General features: G+C 49.1%; 1 protein-coding gene across 1 annotated transcript in view; it reads right to left on the reverse strand.

Moving 5' to 3' along the window:
* Positions 1–12,618, reverse strand: part of SNTB1 (syntrophin beta 1) — a 237,273-nt gene that overhangs the window by 20,909 nt on the left and 203,746 nt on the right. Inside the window, exon 4 of the mRNA XM_043483100.1 lies at positions 9,548–9,687. Coding sequence (XP_043339035.1) covers positions 9,548–9,687 — 140 coding nt within the window. The remainder of the gene's footprint in view (positions 1–9,547; positions 9,688–12,618) is intronic.

Here is a 12,618-nt window from a genome sequence, read left to right on the forward strand (position 1 = left end):
CGGCTCAGGGGTAACACAGGAGACGCAGGTTGGATCCCTGGGCTGGGAAGGTCCCCGGAGGAGGCAGTGGCGACCCACTCCAGTGTTCTTGCCTGGAGAATTCCACAGACAGAGGAGCCTGGTGGGCTACAGTCCATGGGGCTGCAAAGAGTCGGACACACATGAGCACATGTGCACTACTATCAATAAATAAATGGGTGCCTAACCCATCTATCTTTTTATCAGACAAAAAGAAAGGGTGAAATGTTTTAAAATTACGTCCTATGCCCAAAGCGGTGGATACCAGGAGGCTCAAAGAGGTTGTGTGATAAGCCCCCTTTCAAGTCAAATTCTCTGTCCAAGATTTTGGGAACTTGGCAGTAGAAGTAGCTGTCCTTGTGGGGACCAGCCCACAGGCTTCTCCACCAACAACGGAGGTGTGAGGTGAGACTGCATATCGTTTCTTGATCCTCAGACAGGCCCCTTTTGTCTGACTAGTTTCAAGAAAAACACAGAAACAGAAAACCCTACCTCACAAGGGATGCTTATGTACTAATTTAATTCTGGATAAGGCGTTAGAGAATGTCACATAAAATGTTCCATTAAAACATTATTATTAATATCCTTAATTAAAACCAAAACAGTTGCAGCACACAGATTCAGCCAAATTAGTAAAATTACAGATTAGGTAACCGGGTTGCTAAGCAGTATTACACCCTCATTTTCCTTAATTGCTGTAATTAGTATCTCCATGCACATGCCACGGTGCAAGCCACAGAAAAATAAAAGAGGAAGGAAAAGCAACTGGTCAGACCCCTTCGATAGTTCTGGTTCATCAGCTGGTCACCATAACTTGGGGCCCAACAGTCAACAGTCTCCAGGAAGAAGTGAAGGGGAAGAATACCTAATACTCCCGGAACCATCAGACAGGAGGGGCTGCCCAAGAACAAGCCTGTTGTTCCTCGACCAAGAATCACTGAACACCTGCCTGACTGCACCTTCTAAACTTCTTCCATCTAAACATGGTGGCAAAGGAACCAGGCCAGGTCCCATCTCTCAGAAAGGGACATCATTAGGGATACTGAGTGCAAGCCAAGACCTGTTAAACAAAGGAGAAGCAGACAGGAGCCCAGTTCCGACCAGGCTTATCCAGGTACATTTTCAGAGCCACGTGACCGCCTGCCATGCATTCCCCGCAGCAGCACTCAGGACCAGCTTCGTGCTATGAAGTAAGGGGTTCCAGGTCCCTACGTCCATCTCACACGTCCTCCTCACACGTCCTCGTCCCTACAGACAAACCCACAAGTCTTTCTTAGCCCCGTCCTTATAGCTCAATGACTTTGGCGTAAGACACTAGGAGTCCTTGGTAAATGCAGGATCACGTGTAGGGTTAAAGAGATCCAATTCCTTTTCAGCCATTCATGCATTAACGCCAATTACTTTCTCCAATAATAACGACTGCTGGCGTTTATCCACCACTTATTACACCTGTTACGTGCTGAACGCTTACACTCACTGTAAGAGCAATTGAGAAATCCATCTTATCGATAACTGGAGGCAGCAGAAGTTACTGTTACTGCTTCCTGTAGATGAGACTTGGATCCAGAGGAACTGATATCAATACTTTGCCCCATCGCAAGCAGAAGTCTCAGAATCTGACTCCGGGCTTGTCTGATTCCAAAGTCCACGAATTTCCTTGCTCAGCTAATCCGCCCCCCGTCCGAAGGGCTCCCGCACCGGCTCGAGCGACGGCAGGGGCGGCAGCAGACACGCGGAGACACACGCGACGGCCGGTGCGCGGGCCAACCCCGCACTGCCGCCTGACACAACGTGGGTTCGCGGGCACGCGGGGAAGCCCGCGGAACATGCCCGCGTCCTCCGAGAGGGAGGGGCCTCCCAGGCTCAGAGTGAAAGCCACAGGCTGATTCTAATTTAGTCTGACAGATGCAATTGGGCAGCCTTCCCCAGTGGGAAGCATTCCTAAAACGTCTGCGCCTGCTTTTAGCACTCAGAAACAGGTTAGCTGCTAAGGCACCGAAGATTCCCCGAGACAAACGCTGCGCGTCTCGGCCCTCGAGTGACGTCAGGGGGAGCAGTGCGTGTTCCCGGGTTGCTTTTCTGCAGCTCCTCCAAACGGACAGGTCGGGAAACTGGGCTCAGAGCAGCGTCATTCTGTTCACAAGCTCTGTGCTTCTGAAACTTTCCCCAACCCCTGGGACTGGGTGGGCAGAATTTTTGGGCTACACTTCTTCTAAATTCCAGAAATATTGTGACCTTAATCCTCGTTCTCTGTAGACCTGTCTCACTTGCTAATGATGACGACAGTGACAAAAGATAAGACACTCCGTTTGGGCAAGAACACCTTTCTTTCTTTCTTTTTAACGTTCAGCAACATCAAATAAGCTTTGGCTAAGCAAAAAAATGCTTTCCCAAGGCCTCATAAATAGCTGAGGGATGAGAGGAGCTAAAATTACAATATGTTTGCAAGCTTCCTGAGCACACTGCTGTGAGCAGCACCATCTGGGCACAGAGGCAGCATGGAATGCTGTCAGTGGAAGGAGTGATGGCCTGGAAGCTTCCTGTGGCAGCTGACACCAAGACCATTGTGAGCGTTTCTAGTGCGTCTGCCTTGAAACACAATCACATTTTCATCTTCCAGAAAAATATACGTTTGATATGCCTGGATGCCCTCCCCCCCCCACCCCCAAAAAAAGAACCACAAAGAAATCAGCAAATCAATGAAATGTCTGAGCTGAGGGATGACTTGATTTTAGAAGAAACCTGTTTCCTACTGGCTACAGTCCCAGACAGTTCTGCAAGAGAAAGGGCCCTCTGACACTCCGACCGATGCTTCCCAGGACTGCTGAGATGACGGCACGAGGACTGACAGCTGCCAGTCTTGCTGCGTGATCATGTTAAACAAGGCCGTCCTGTGCCGGTGCAACGGGCTGAATTCTGCCCCAGCCATCAGTTCATATAGAGAGGCTCCAGTCTACAATGTCATTGTATTTAGGGACAGAACCAAGGTCATTAAGGTTAAATGTGGTCACAAGGATGGGGCCCTGCTCTGATGGGATTAGTGTCCTTGTAAGAAGAGACCCCAGAGAGCTCAAGTTTTCTCTCCTCAGGGACACAAGTAAGTCCTGTGACCACGCACAGCAAGGCGACAGCATCTGCAAATCAAGCAGACAGCTCTCAGGACTTGCGTGGTGGCCTAGTGGTTAGGACGCTGTGTTCCCAATGCAGGGGGCACGGGTCTGATCACGGCCAGGGAACTAAGACCCTGATGCAGCACACACACACACACACGAGTTCTCACCAGAAACAAACCTTGCTGGTACCCTGATCTTAGACCTCCAGCTGCCACAATTGAGAAAATAATTACCGACCTATGGTATTTTGTTGTAGCCATGTGTCAGGCCTTATGCTAAACGAGTCTGTACTTGAGTCATGGCTATGCAGTAGCAGCCTGTGTCCTGGAGGATCCATTGATGGGGCACCGTGCAGTCATTTGGAGGAAGCTGAGGTAGACAGCAAAGGACCAGTGGGAAATGCCTATAAGATGGAAGAGCAGGGCATCCATAGACACATTCTGGGAACTGCTGATGACCCTGTGGGCACCTGGATCCAGGACAGCCTTTGAACTAACTCATCAGTGGTCACCACTGCCTGAAGCAAAGTGCTGCTTCTGAAGAACACAGAGGACAAAGGCCCTGGTCCTGGCCACAGTGTTTCCTTCCCGCCAGGAACCCTGGGAGCCAGTAGAGTCTCCTGAACCAGGGACTCTCATCTGCCCACATCAGAGGCACCTGGCGGGCTTGTGCCCTCACATGTGGGCCAGGCCCCAGTCCTGGAGTTTCTGATTTAATTCTTCTGAAGTGGGACAGAGGATTTGCAATGTGCCCCAAGTTTCCAGGCAGTGCTCACGTTCCTGGCTGGGGACCACATTTTGAGAGCCCCTGGTCTAAGTCCTGGCCATAAATTCCAGGTCTCAGAGAGTCCCCAGCTCTGTCCTCACTCTGCTGGAGGTTCTGAACGCCTCTCTGTTTATGACTAAGTTGTCAGGAGCACTAAGGAAAGATTTATATGATCCACTCAGCAATTTCAAAGAGCCAGCTGATCTTCAGGGAATAGGAAATACGCTCCTGGAGGCTGCAGAGAATGGTGCAGTTGCTGTCGCTGAGTCACTCGGCCGTGTCCGACTCTTCGCGACCCCATGGACTGCAGCACGCCAGGCCCCCCTGTCCTTCACTATCTCCTGGAGTTCACCCAAACCCATGTCCATCGAGTCGATGATGCCATCCAACCACCTCATCTTCTGTTATCCCCTTCTCCTCCTGCCTCAATCTTTCCCAGCATCAGGGTCTTTTCAAATGAGTCAGCTCTTCGCATGAGGTGGCCAAAGTATTGGAGTTTCAGCTTCAGCATCAGTCCTTCCGATGAACACCCAGGACTGATCTCCTTTAGGATGGACTGGTTGGATCTCTAGTCTCCTTCATTACAGGCAGATTCTTACCCATCGGAGCAACCATTCTGACTTTACTGAATGGTGGTTAAGAAGGTAGATTCAGGGCTTCCCTGGTGGTCTAGTGGTGAAGAATCTGCCTGCCAATGCAGGGGATAGGGGTTCGGTACCTGGTCTGGGAAGATTCCACATGTCACAGGGCAACTAAGCCCATGTGCCCAGCTATTGAAGCCTGAGCTCCACAAGAGGCGCCTTCACATCGCAGCGAGGGAGTAGCTCCCGGTCAGTGCACGCAGCAACGGAGACCCAGAGCAGCTGAAACTAACTAAATCTTTTAAAACAACAGCAGATTCAGAATCAGAATTCCGGGTCTGTTTCTCACCAGTTGTACAACAGTGGGTCAGTTACGTAACCTCTTAGTTCCTCAGTTCACTTCTCTGTGAAACAGGAATGAAACCCAAACCTCGTAGGGCTGCGAGGGTTAAACGTGGTAACTCTGAGCACTATATCTGATGCTTGTTAAACAGACTCCTGACTCCTAACCCGGGCCTGCTGAGCCCGGATCTCCAGGGCAGGGTGCTTGGGACCAGTATGTTTAATGAATAGCCAGGTGATTCTTAAATTGAGCAAGTTTTGCAAACTCAGGTAGAATCCATGTAAAGCCCTTGGCCTTGTTTACGCTCCTTCCACAAAGGTCAGCCACGGGTTTATTAGCAGCTGGGTCTAGCTATTTGCAGATGGTACATAATGGCCTTCATGATAAAGTTACCCAGGATGATTAATTAGCAGACACCCTAACCTATAATAAAACTTTAGACGAAGTGGCTCTGTATCTACAAATAAAAATTAAGTGAACTACACATTTAAGATTCGTGTACAGCACTGTTTATAAATAATACCTTAAGAGAAGGTCTTCAAAAGAAATTTTAAAAAGACACGACTCCTCTTCTTCGGAAAAATAATGCTACTAGACAGGCTATGTGCCTGAACGCTCATATACCAAACGCACAGAGCCACAGGTGCGTGCACGGAACACACAAGAAGTAAATGAAAGAGTCGCTCGATGAACTTCAGCATGAGGCTGGGGAGCAGCTCTCCTTCCCAGAGGAAGCGCTGGGGTGACTTCTATAGTGGGAGGACCGGGGTTTCCCTGGGCGTCTGCCACGCCTGGCCCCCACCTCAGAGCAAAACGGAGCGGGGCCCTGTGGTCCGTGCCCCCACCCACATCCCCTGCCTGCCCCTGCCTCTTGTGTGTGGAAAACTCTAGTCGAAGGATGCGTTTAATCAGAAAAGTGACAAATGAGAAAACAACGGAAAGCAGTCCCGGAGACTGAATACTAACAATCTAGTCATGAGGCATGGTCAAGGGCCTTCAGTTCTTTCTCGAGGGCTGCAGATAATATTCTGAGATATATCCTGCGAACGGTCTTATTGATACTAGGACACCAGGTGGGAGAAGTTAGCTACACGATGACCAGACATTACCCAGGACACGAGCTGCCACAGTTCTGAGAACCGGCCCCAGAGAAATGAGAACGAATGGCCCCGGAACTGAGGATGAACTGTCCCCGAAACCACCAAGACAATGCCCGTCAGCCCACTGAGGGCCAGTCTGAAGAGTGGTCAGAGCTGCCGGCGCTGCTTCTGCAGGCCCCCGCCCAGTCTGTCTGTGAGAGCTCTCACCGCTTGTCAGGGGAGGGCCGGGCCTTTGCACAGACATCCACCCCCACCCCCAGTGCCGGCCCCTGAAATAAAGCAAACTTTCCACCAACCTGGCCTGTTGATTGGGTTTTGAGTGACAAGCAGCCGGACCCACCACACACCCTCCAGTAACAGGAGAACCGGCCTGCTGCGCAGGGACCGTGTCCGCCTTCAGGGCAGGGACGCTGCTCCCAGCCTGCGGCTGCAAAGGGGCTGCGTCTCCACTGTGATTACACGGGGAGACGGAGGGCGCGTCTTCCTTGCTGTTTGTTGCCCAAAAGTCTTTTTCGAGACACACGCACAGGGTCCAAGAAGCTAGCCAGGACCAATGTAGGCAAACACGGGAGCTGATGAGCAAGTGAAAGTTCAGTTAAAAGCCCGATTCCCTAAAGTGCATCCCCCGCTGGGCTGGGCAGACGGCAGCTTTTGACCCAGGGCATGAACAGAGTAGGCTGGGAAGGAGGGAGGTGCCGTGACCGCCGGGGTAAGCCCTGTTGTGGGAGAGAAAGCAAGGATGGGAGTCCAGCTCCTCCGCTTCCAGGCAGGGCTGCAGTAAGGAGAGACTGCCACTGCGGCCTCCACATCTCAGCTGCCTCCCGGGCTTCCAGCTGGAGGTCAGGGGCACAATTACGGGCCTGATTTTATCATTGCTCGCGGGGTTAATACACACATCAGGATGAGCTGTTCTGCAGTTCAGAGGTCAGTAATCTGGGACGGGGTGGCAAGACGGGAAGACAGGCATCCCCAGCACGTCGCCTTTGTATTTAGATGGCAGACCCTGATTTTTTTCCTTCTTTTTAAAGCCTTTATTGAACTTGTTACAATATTGCTCCCATATTATGTTTTGGTTTCTTGGCTGCGAGGCAGGTGGGGTCTTAGCTCCCCAACCAGGGATCCAATCTGCACCCCCTGCAGTGGAAGGTGAAGTCTTAACCACTGAACCCCAGAGAAGCCCCTGGACACTGGTCTTTTTAAATGTTACATCTTCTGTTCTAAATGAGCACAGTTTGCATGGAATGGAAATTCCATCTTCTGTCTCCATATTGGACGCAGGCTTATAGTTTTAGGTTCTTTGTGTGTTTTGCGCATAATGCAGACCTGACATCCGTATGGCTGGTGAGTCTCTGATGGGTGCTTTTGGTGCCCACTGACAGCTACCCAGCTACCAATTACTGTGTCCGTGTGCCCGTCCCTCCTTCAGGGGACTTTGTTTTTTTAAGAGTTCATTTGCTGAAACTCCAATACTCTGGCCACCTGATGTGAAGAGCTGACTCATTGGAAAAGACCCTGATGCTAGGGAAGATGGAGGGCAGGAGGAGAAGGGGACGACAGAGGATGAGATGGTTGGATGGCATCACTGACTCAATGGATGTGAGTTTGAGCAAGCTCTGGGAGGTAGTGATGGATGGGGAGACTGCTGCAGTCCATGGGGTCACAAAGAGCCACAGGTGCCCGGCTTGTGCTGACACCCTGAAGGGTCTGGGGGATGAAACCTCCCCGGGTAGCCTAAGCTTCCGACGGACGGCTTGGGACAAATTCCGAGGGAGTCATGTATGCTCCAGGGCACTGCTGTCCAACAGAATGTTCTGTGATGGTGGAACTGTTCTAGATCCTGCCATGCAAAACAGTGGCCACCGGCCCCAACTACTGAATCCTTGACATGTGGCCAGTGCAATCAAGGAACTGAATGTTTAAAATCCTGAATCAATAAGTACACACACACAGGATTGAAACAGCAGCCTCCACTAGTCAGAATGCTCAGAAACTGAGAGACAAACGCTATGTGTTAAGGTAAGTTTTATTTTCAAGTTGCCTGAAAAGTACCTAGAAACTTTACCTTCTTTAAACTTTTGTTTCTGAAAACCGTTCCAAGAGGCATGAGTCCAATACATCTTCTTAGTAACTGGGAGACAGTGACTGCGGTCTAATCTTTCTGTTTCAATTACAGGAATGTCTTAGAACCTGAACACCAGTGGATGAAGAGTGTGGATATTAACTGCGGAAAGTGACAGGGATTGGGCTGAATTTGAACGAAGCCCAAGGAACAGCCCTAATCTTTGCAGGAACATCTTAGGATACTTGTATTCTGATTATTGAGGTTTCATTGAAACATGAATAGTATTTTAATAGTTATCCTGCCAAGATTTTTGAGGCTGAAGGACAAAAAAATTAAATTACTGTTTTATTTCATTTTATTTACTTGATGAATGTGTAAGTGATCTAGGCCTGGTTCCCAGCCCCTGAAGGCTTCCTCTGTTCACCTCTGAGGCCAACAATGGGTACTCTCAGGACGCCCGTGCTGTTCCCCATCGCCGACCATGATGTAAGCAGGGGAGAGCTCAGGGAGCTTCGGCTCTGGTCACTGCTGTCGTTTTTATTTTTGTGGCACTTCTGCTCTGCTACTGGGTCTTGTTCTCTTCTTGCACCTGAGCCTTGAATATAACCTGTTTGGCATCTCAATCCACTCGGATAGGAGAAGCCATCTCGACTGTATCTCTGACCCAGAACAGATGCCCCCAAACCTCAGTCCACTACGCTCTGTCCGTTGGACCAAACTCCTTTCAGAGCCTGCCCCAGATTGTTCGACAATTCATTCTATGGACGTTTAAGGGCCCCAAGTTGCCAGCAACTATGCCAGCAGGGGCCACAGACATTATGGACACAGAGCTTCTAGGTAGAGAAACAGACGTGGCAGGAGCAGTGAAAAGTAAACCCATTATCAAAAGCATGTACAGAAAGCCAGCCGCAGGAGCCAGGTCTGAAAGCAAGAGTCTGCTCTGATGTGCTTTGGAGCTCAGGATACGGGACTTCAGAGAAGGGACTGAAGCACACGGTGAGCTAGGATAAAGTCACATGAACAACAAAAGTGCACCGAAGCTGCTGACCACAGACCCCAGCAGCCCCACTTCCAGGGGAAGCACCCCAGCTGCAGAAGGACTTGCCACGGGGTCTCCTGCTGACCGAGCTTCAAAAGCACAGTGGGACTTCCCTACATGACATTCTTTGTGCCACCAAGTGAAGACCCTTACTTGATTCTACCTGAACTTCAAGAGTAGACACACGTGTGGAGTTCATCTCACAGTGGATGGGATGCAGACCCGGGAAGGCGGATGGGATGCAGACCCTGGAAGGTGGATGGGATGCAGACCCGGGAAGGCGACTGGGCTGCGACCATGTCACTGGAGTCACTGTTTCCCATTAAGGAGAAACGGCTTTGTGTTGCCCTGTATATCGCCAGAAATGATATTAATCTAAGTGGCTAAAAATGTGTGCCTACATTCTGGAGGAACTCTCAGCTCCTGCTGCAAGAGGAAGCAGTAATATCACATGTTGAAATAATTACCATTGATTAAAAGATTCAAACAGCAAAGTCCTCACACCCAGACACAAGACCATGGCTACCTGGTGGCAAGAAGTGGGTACGTGTGAACCGGGCTGAGCCAGGCCTCCTTTCTCCGTGGCATGCTGTCATAAATAAGCAGGTCCTTCTCAGTCAGCACAACCAGGGCTGGCTTCCACTGCTTCTCGCTGTCCCCGGGCACCTGGAACAGAAAGCAGAGAACCATCAGGCGCCAGCCCGAGACTAGAGAAACTGGGAAGGAGAAGCTGGCAGCTCCCGTCAGAAGGCCCCACGCACAAGTGTCTTTTGGTTCAGGCCAGTCGCCAGGTGGCTCAGTGACTCTGCCGCCAATGCAGGAAGCACAGGAGACACCGGCCATCCCTGGGTTGAAAGACCCCCTGGAGGAGGAAACGGCAACCTGCTCCAGTATTCTTGCCTGGAGAATCCCAGGGACAGAGGAGCCTGGTGGCCCCAGTCCACGGAATCGCAAACAGCTGGACATGATGCACGCACGTAAAATCAAAGTGAGAGTAAATCGTTTATTGTTGCAGGATGCTGGATCCTTGAAAATATGGTTTCTCAAGGGCCCTGGTTTACCGTCAGTGCTGCCAAGAAGTAGCCGGCAGCCAACACCGGTGGCGTTTCCCACCTGCCAGTCAGCACAGACATCTCTACTCACGGCGGGGTGCACGCATAGGGGAAGAAGCACTCCCAAGTGGCCCTCTGACAGAGTGCACTGCTTTTATTATGAAATGGTAGGTCTGAAAACTTCTGAATCAATATCCAGAGACTCTAAAAATGTAGCACAGAGGCAAACATCTGTCTGCGCTAGCGTGAGACATCACAGCTCTTCCAAAAGCCGTTTGCTCTTTGATTGTTTCTGTGATTCAGGCACCATCTTGAAATTCTCTTGTTCTATTGAATGTTTATTTCCATTCATGGCAAATACTTCTTTAACTCAAGGGCTGAGATGACCTGGCAGGGATCCAAGAAGATTCAAATATTGGCTGGATGTTTGGACCAGGTGACCTTTAAGGGTCCTTTCAATCCTAAGATTGAATCTGTGTAGCTCAGATCTTATTTCATGGGTCATGGGTTGATTTGACCAAACTCCTTAAGTGTTCTTCCATTTATGAAAATGTCTTCCTTCCCATTTTAACTCTGGGCCCCGGGGTAAATCTTTCTGATCAGTTTGGAAAAGCTCAATACTCCAGCCTTGCTACTTAAAGCACGGATCATGTTCCAGCAGCATTGGCATGACCTGGACGCTTGCGAGGAATGCAGAACCTCGGCTCACCCCAGACCTATTGAGTCAGCATCTGCGTCTTCACCAGGTCTTCAGGGTTCATATGCTCATTAAAGATAAGAAACACTGCTCTAGATGAAGTTAGGGTCGTCTCTCACTCTGGCAACTAATCTGTTCAACTCTCTCTTAATGAACCACTATTCCGCATTGACTCAGAATGAAAGGAAACAGTGAACCAAGTAAACAAACTAATCAGGAAGCTAAATAAATGATAAAGCTAATTTCCTCCTTTCCTGTTCTCACCATTATCTTTTCTTAAGTGCCTCAGTGAGATCTGTGCTGAGTGGAAGCAAGGGTGTGCGGCTTTAGAAACGACTGATCAGAAAAGGCGATCTGCAGGATACGAGGGCTGCAGCTTGCAGGCTGCCTGAACCTGAGACCCTGCTCCATTATTCATGCCTGTGTGACTCGGGGCAAGTTGTTATTCTCTGTGCTTCTATTTCCCCCTGATAATGATAACATCAATATACAACAGTATATTCTGGAGCTAGAAGCCCTGGATATAAATCACAGCTCCACAGTGTGCTGCAAGATCCCACAAGATCAGGTGATACTGGGCAGGTCAGCAAATCTCTTTGTATCCCCGTTTCTCTATCTGTGAAATGGGGAAATAATAGGACCTATAGAGGGTGGATGTGAAGATTGAGTTAAAATATCTAAAATGCAGAATAAACACCATTTAGAGCCTGTTTATGGACACGAGATCAAACCAGTCAATCCTAAAGGAGATCAGTCCTGGGTGTTCATTGGAGGGACTGATGTTGAAGCTGAAACTCCAATACTTTGGCCACCTGATGAGAAGAGCTGACTCATTGGAAAAGACCCTGATGCTGGGAAAGATTGAGGGCAGGAGGAGAAGGGGACGACAGAGGATGAGATGGCTGGATGACATCACCGATTCAATGGACATGAGTTTGAGTAAACTCCGGGAGTTGGTGATGGACAGAGAGGCCTGGTGTTCTGCGGTCCATGGGGTCGCAATGAGTCGGACATGACTGAGCGACTGAATGACAGCTAAAGCCTGTTTAGCAGCATGGCCCTCATAAGGCTGGCATGCAGATCAAATGAGACAGTGCATGTTATGTGCCGCACATGGTACCTGGCAGATGGTAAAACTCAGGGTGAGAAAATTGTGGAAGACTCACGGATGTTTAAACTTTTCAAAAAAAGGTATTATTTGGAAATGGCAACAATATGACAAAGTACTGACTTTCCTTGGGAAAAATGATAAGGCAAGCCAAGAATATTTTCGGTGCTGACAATTTCAATTCATCCTCCTCCCAGGAAGAATTCATTGCACAATGATCACTTTTCTCTTTTAATGCCCCTCTTCTAACAATTTCAAATAAGAATTTCCTTTTTAGAATGAAGAAATGCCCTGTAAAGTTATTAATACTAGAATATGAATGACTGCCTGGCTTATTTTCTCCTTGATGCATTTTATGCATACAAAAAAAATTGAGCTCTAGCTTATTGCTTTTTCCAGCAGAACAACAGCATCTTTTAAGAGATTAAAATGAATTGACAGAGAAAGCAAAGTACCAGACCGTACAAGGTGAATAAGCTATGGTCTCAAGGCATAAAGTGTTTGGGGGTTGGAATAAGTTTTTTCCAGCCTCTACATTAACCATGAAATTAAAACATACTTGCTCCTTGGAAGAAAAGCTATGACAAGCCAGACAGCATATTATAAAGCAGAGACATCACTTTGCTGATAGAGGTTCGTATAATCAAAGCCATTGTTTTTCCATTAATCATGTACAGACGTGAGAGTGGACCATAAAGAAGGCTGAGCACTGAAGAATTGATGCTTTTGAACTGTGGTGT

This window comes from Cervus canadensis, chromosome 12, assembly GCF_019320065.1.
Source record: "Cervus canadensis isolate Bull #8, Minnesota chromosome 12, ASM1932006v1, whole genome shotgun sequence".
Taxonomy (NCBI): domain Eukaryota; kingdom Metazoa; phylum Chordata; class Mammalia; order Artiodactyla; family Cervidae; genus Cervus; species Cervus canadensis.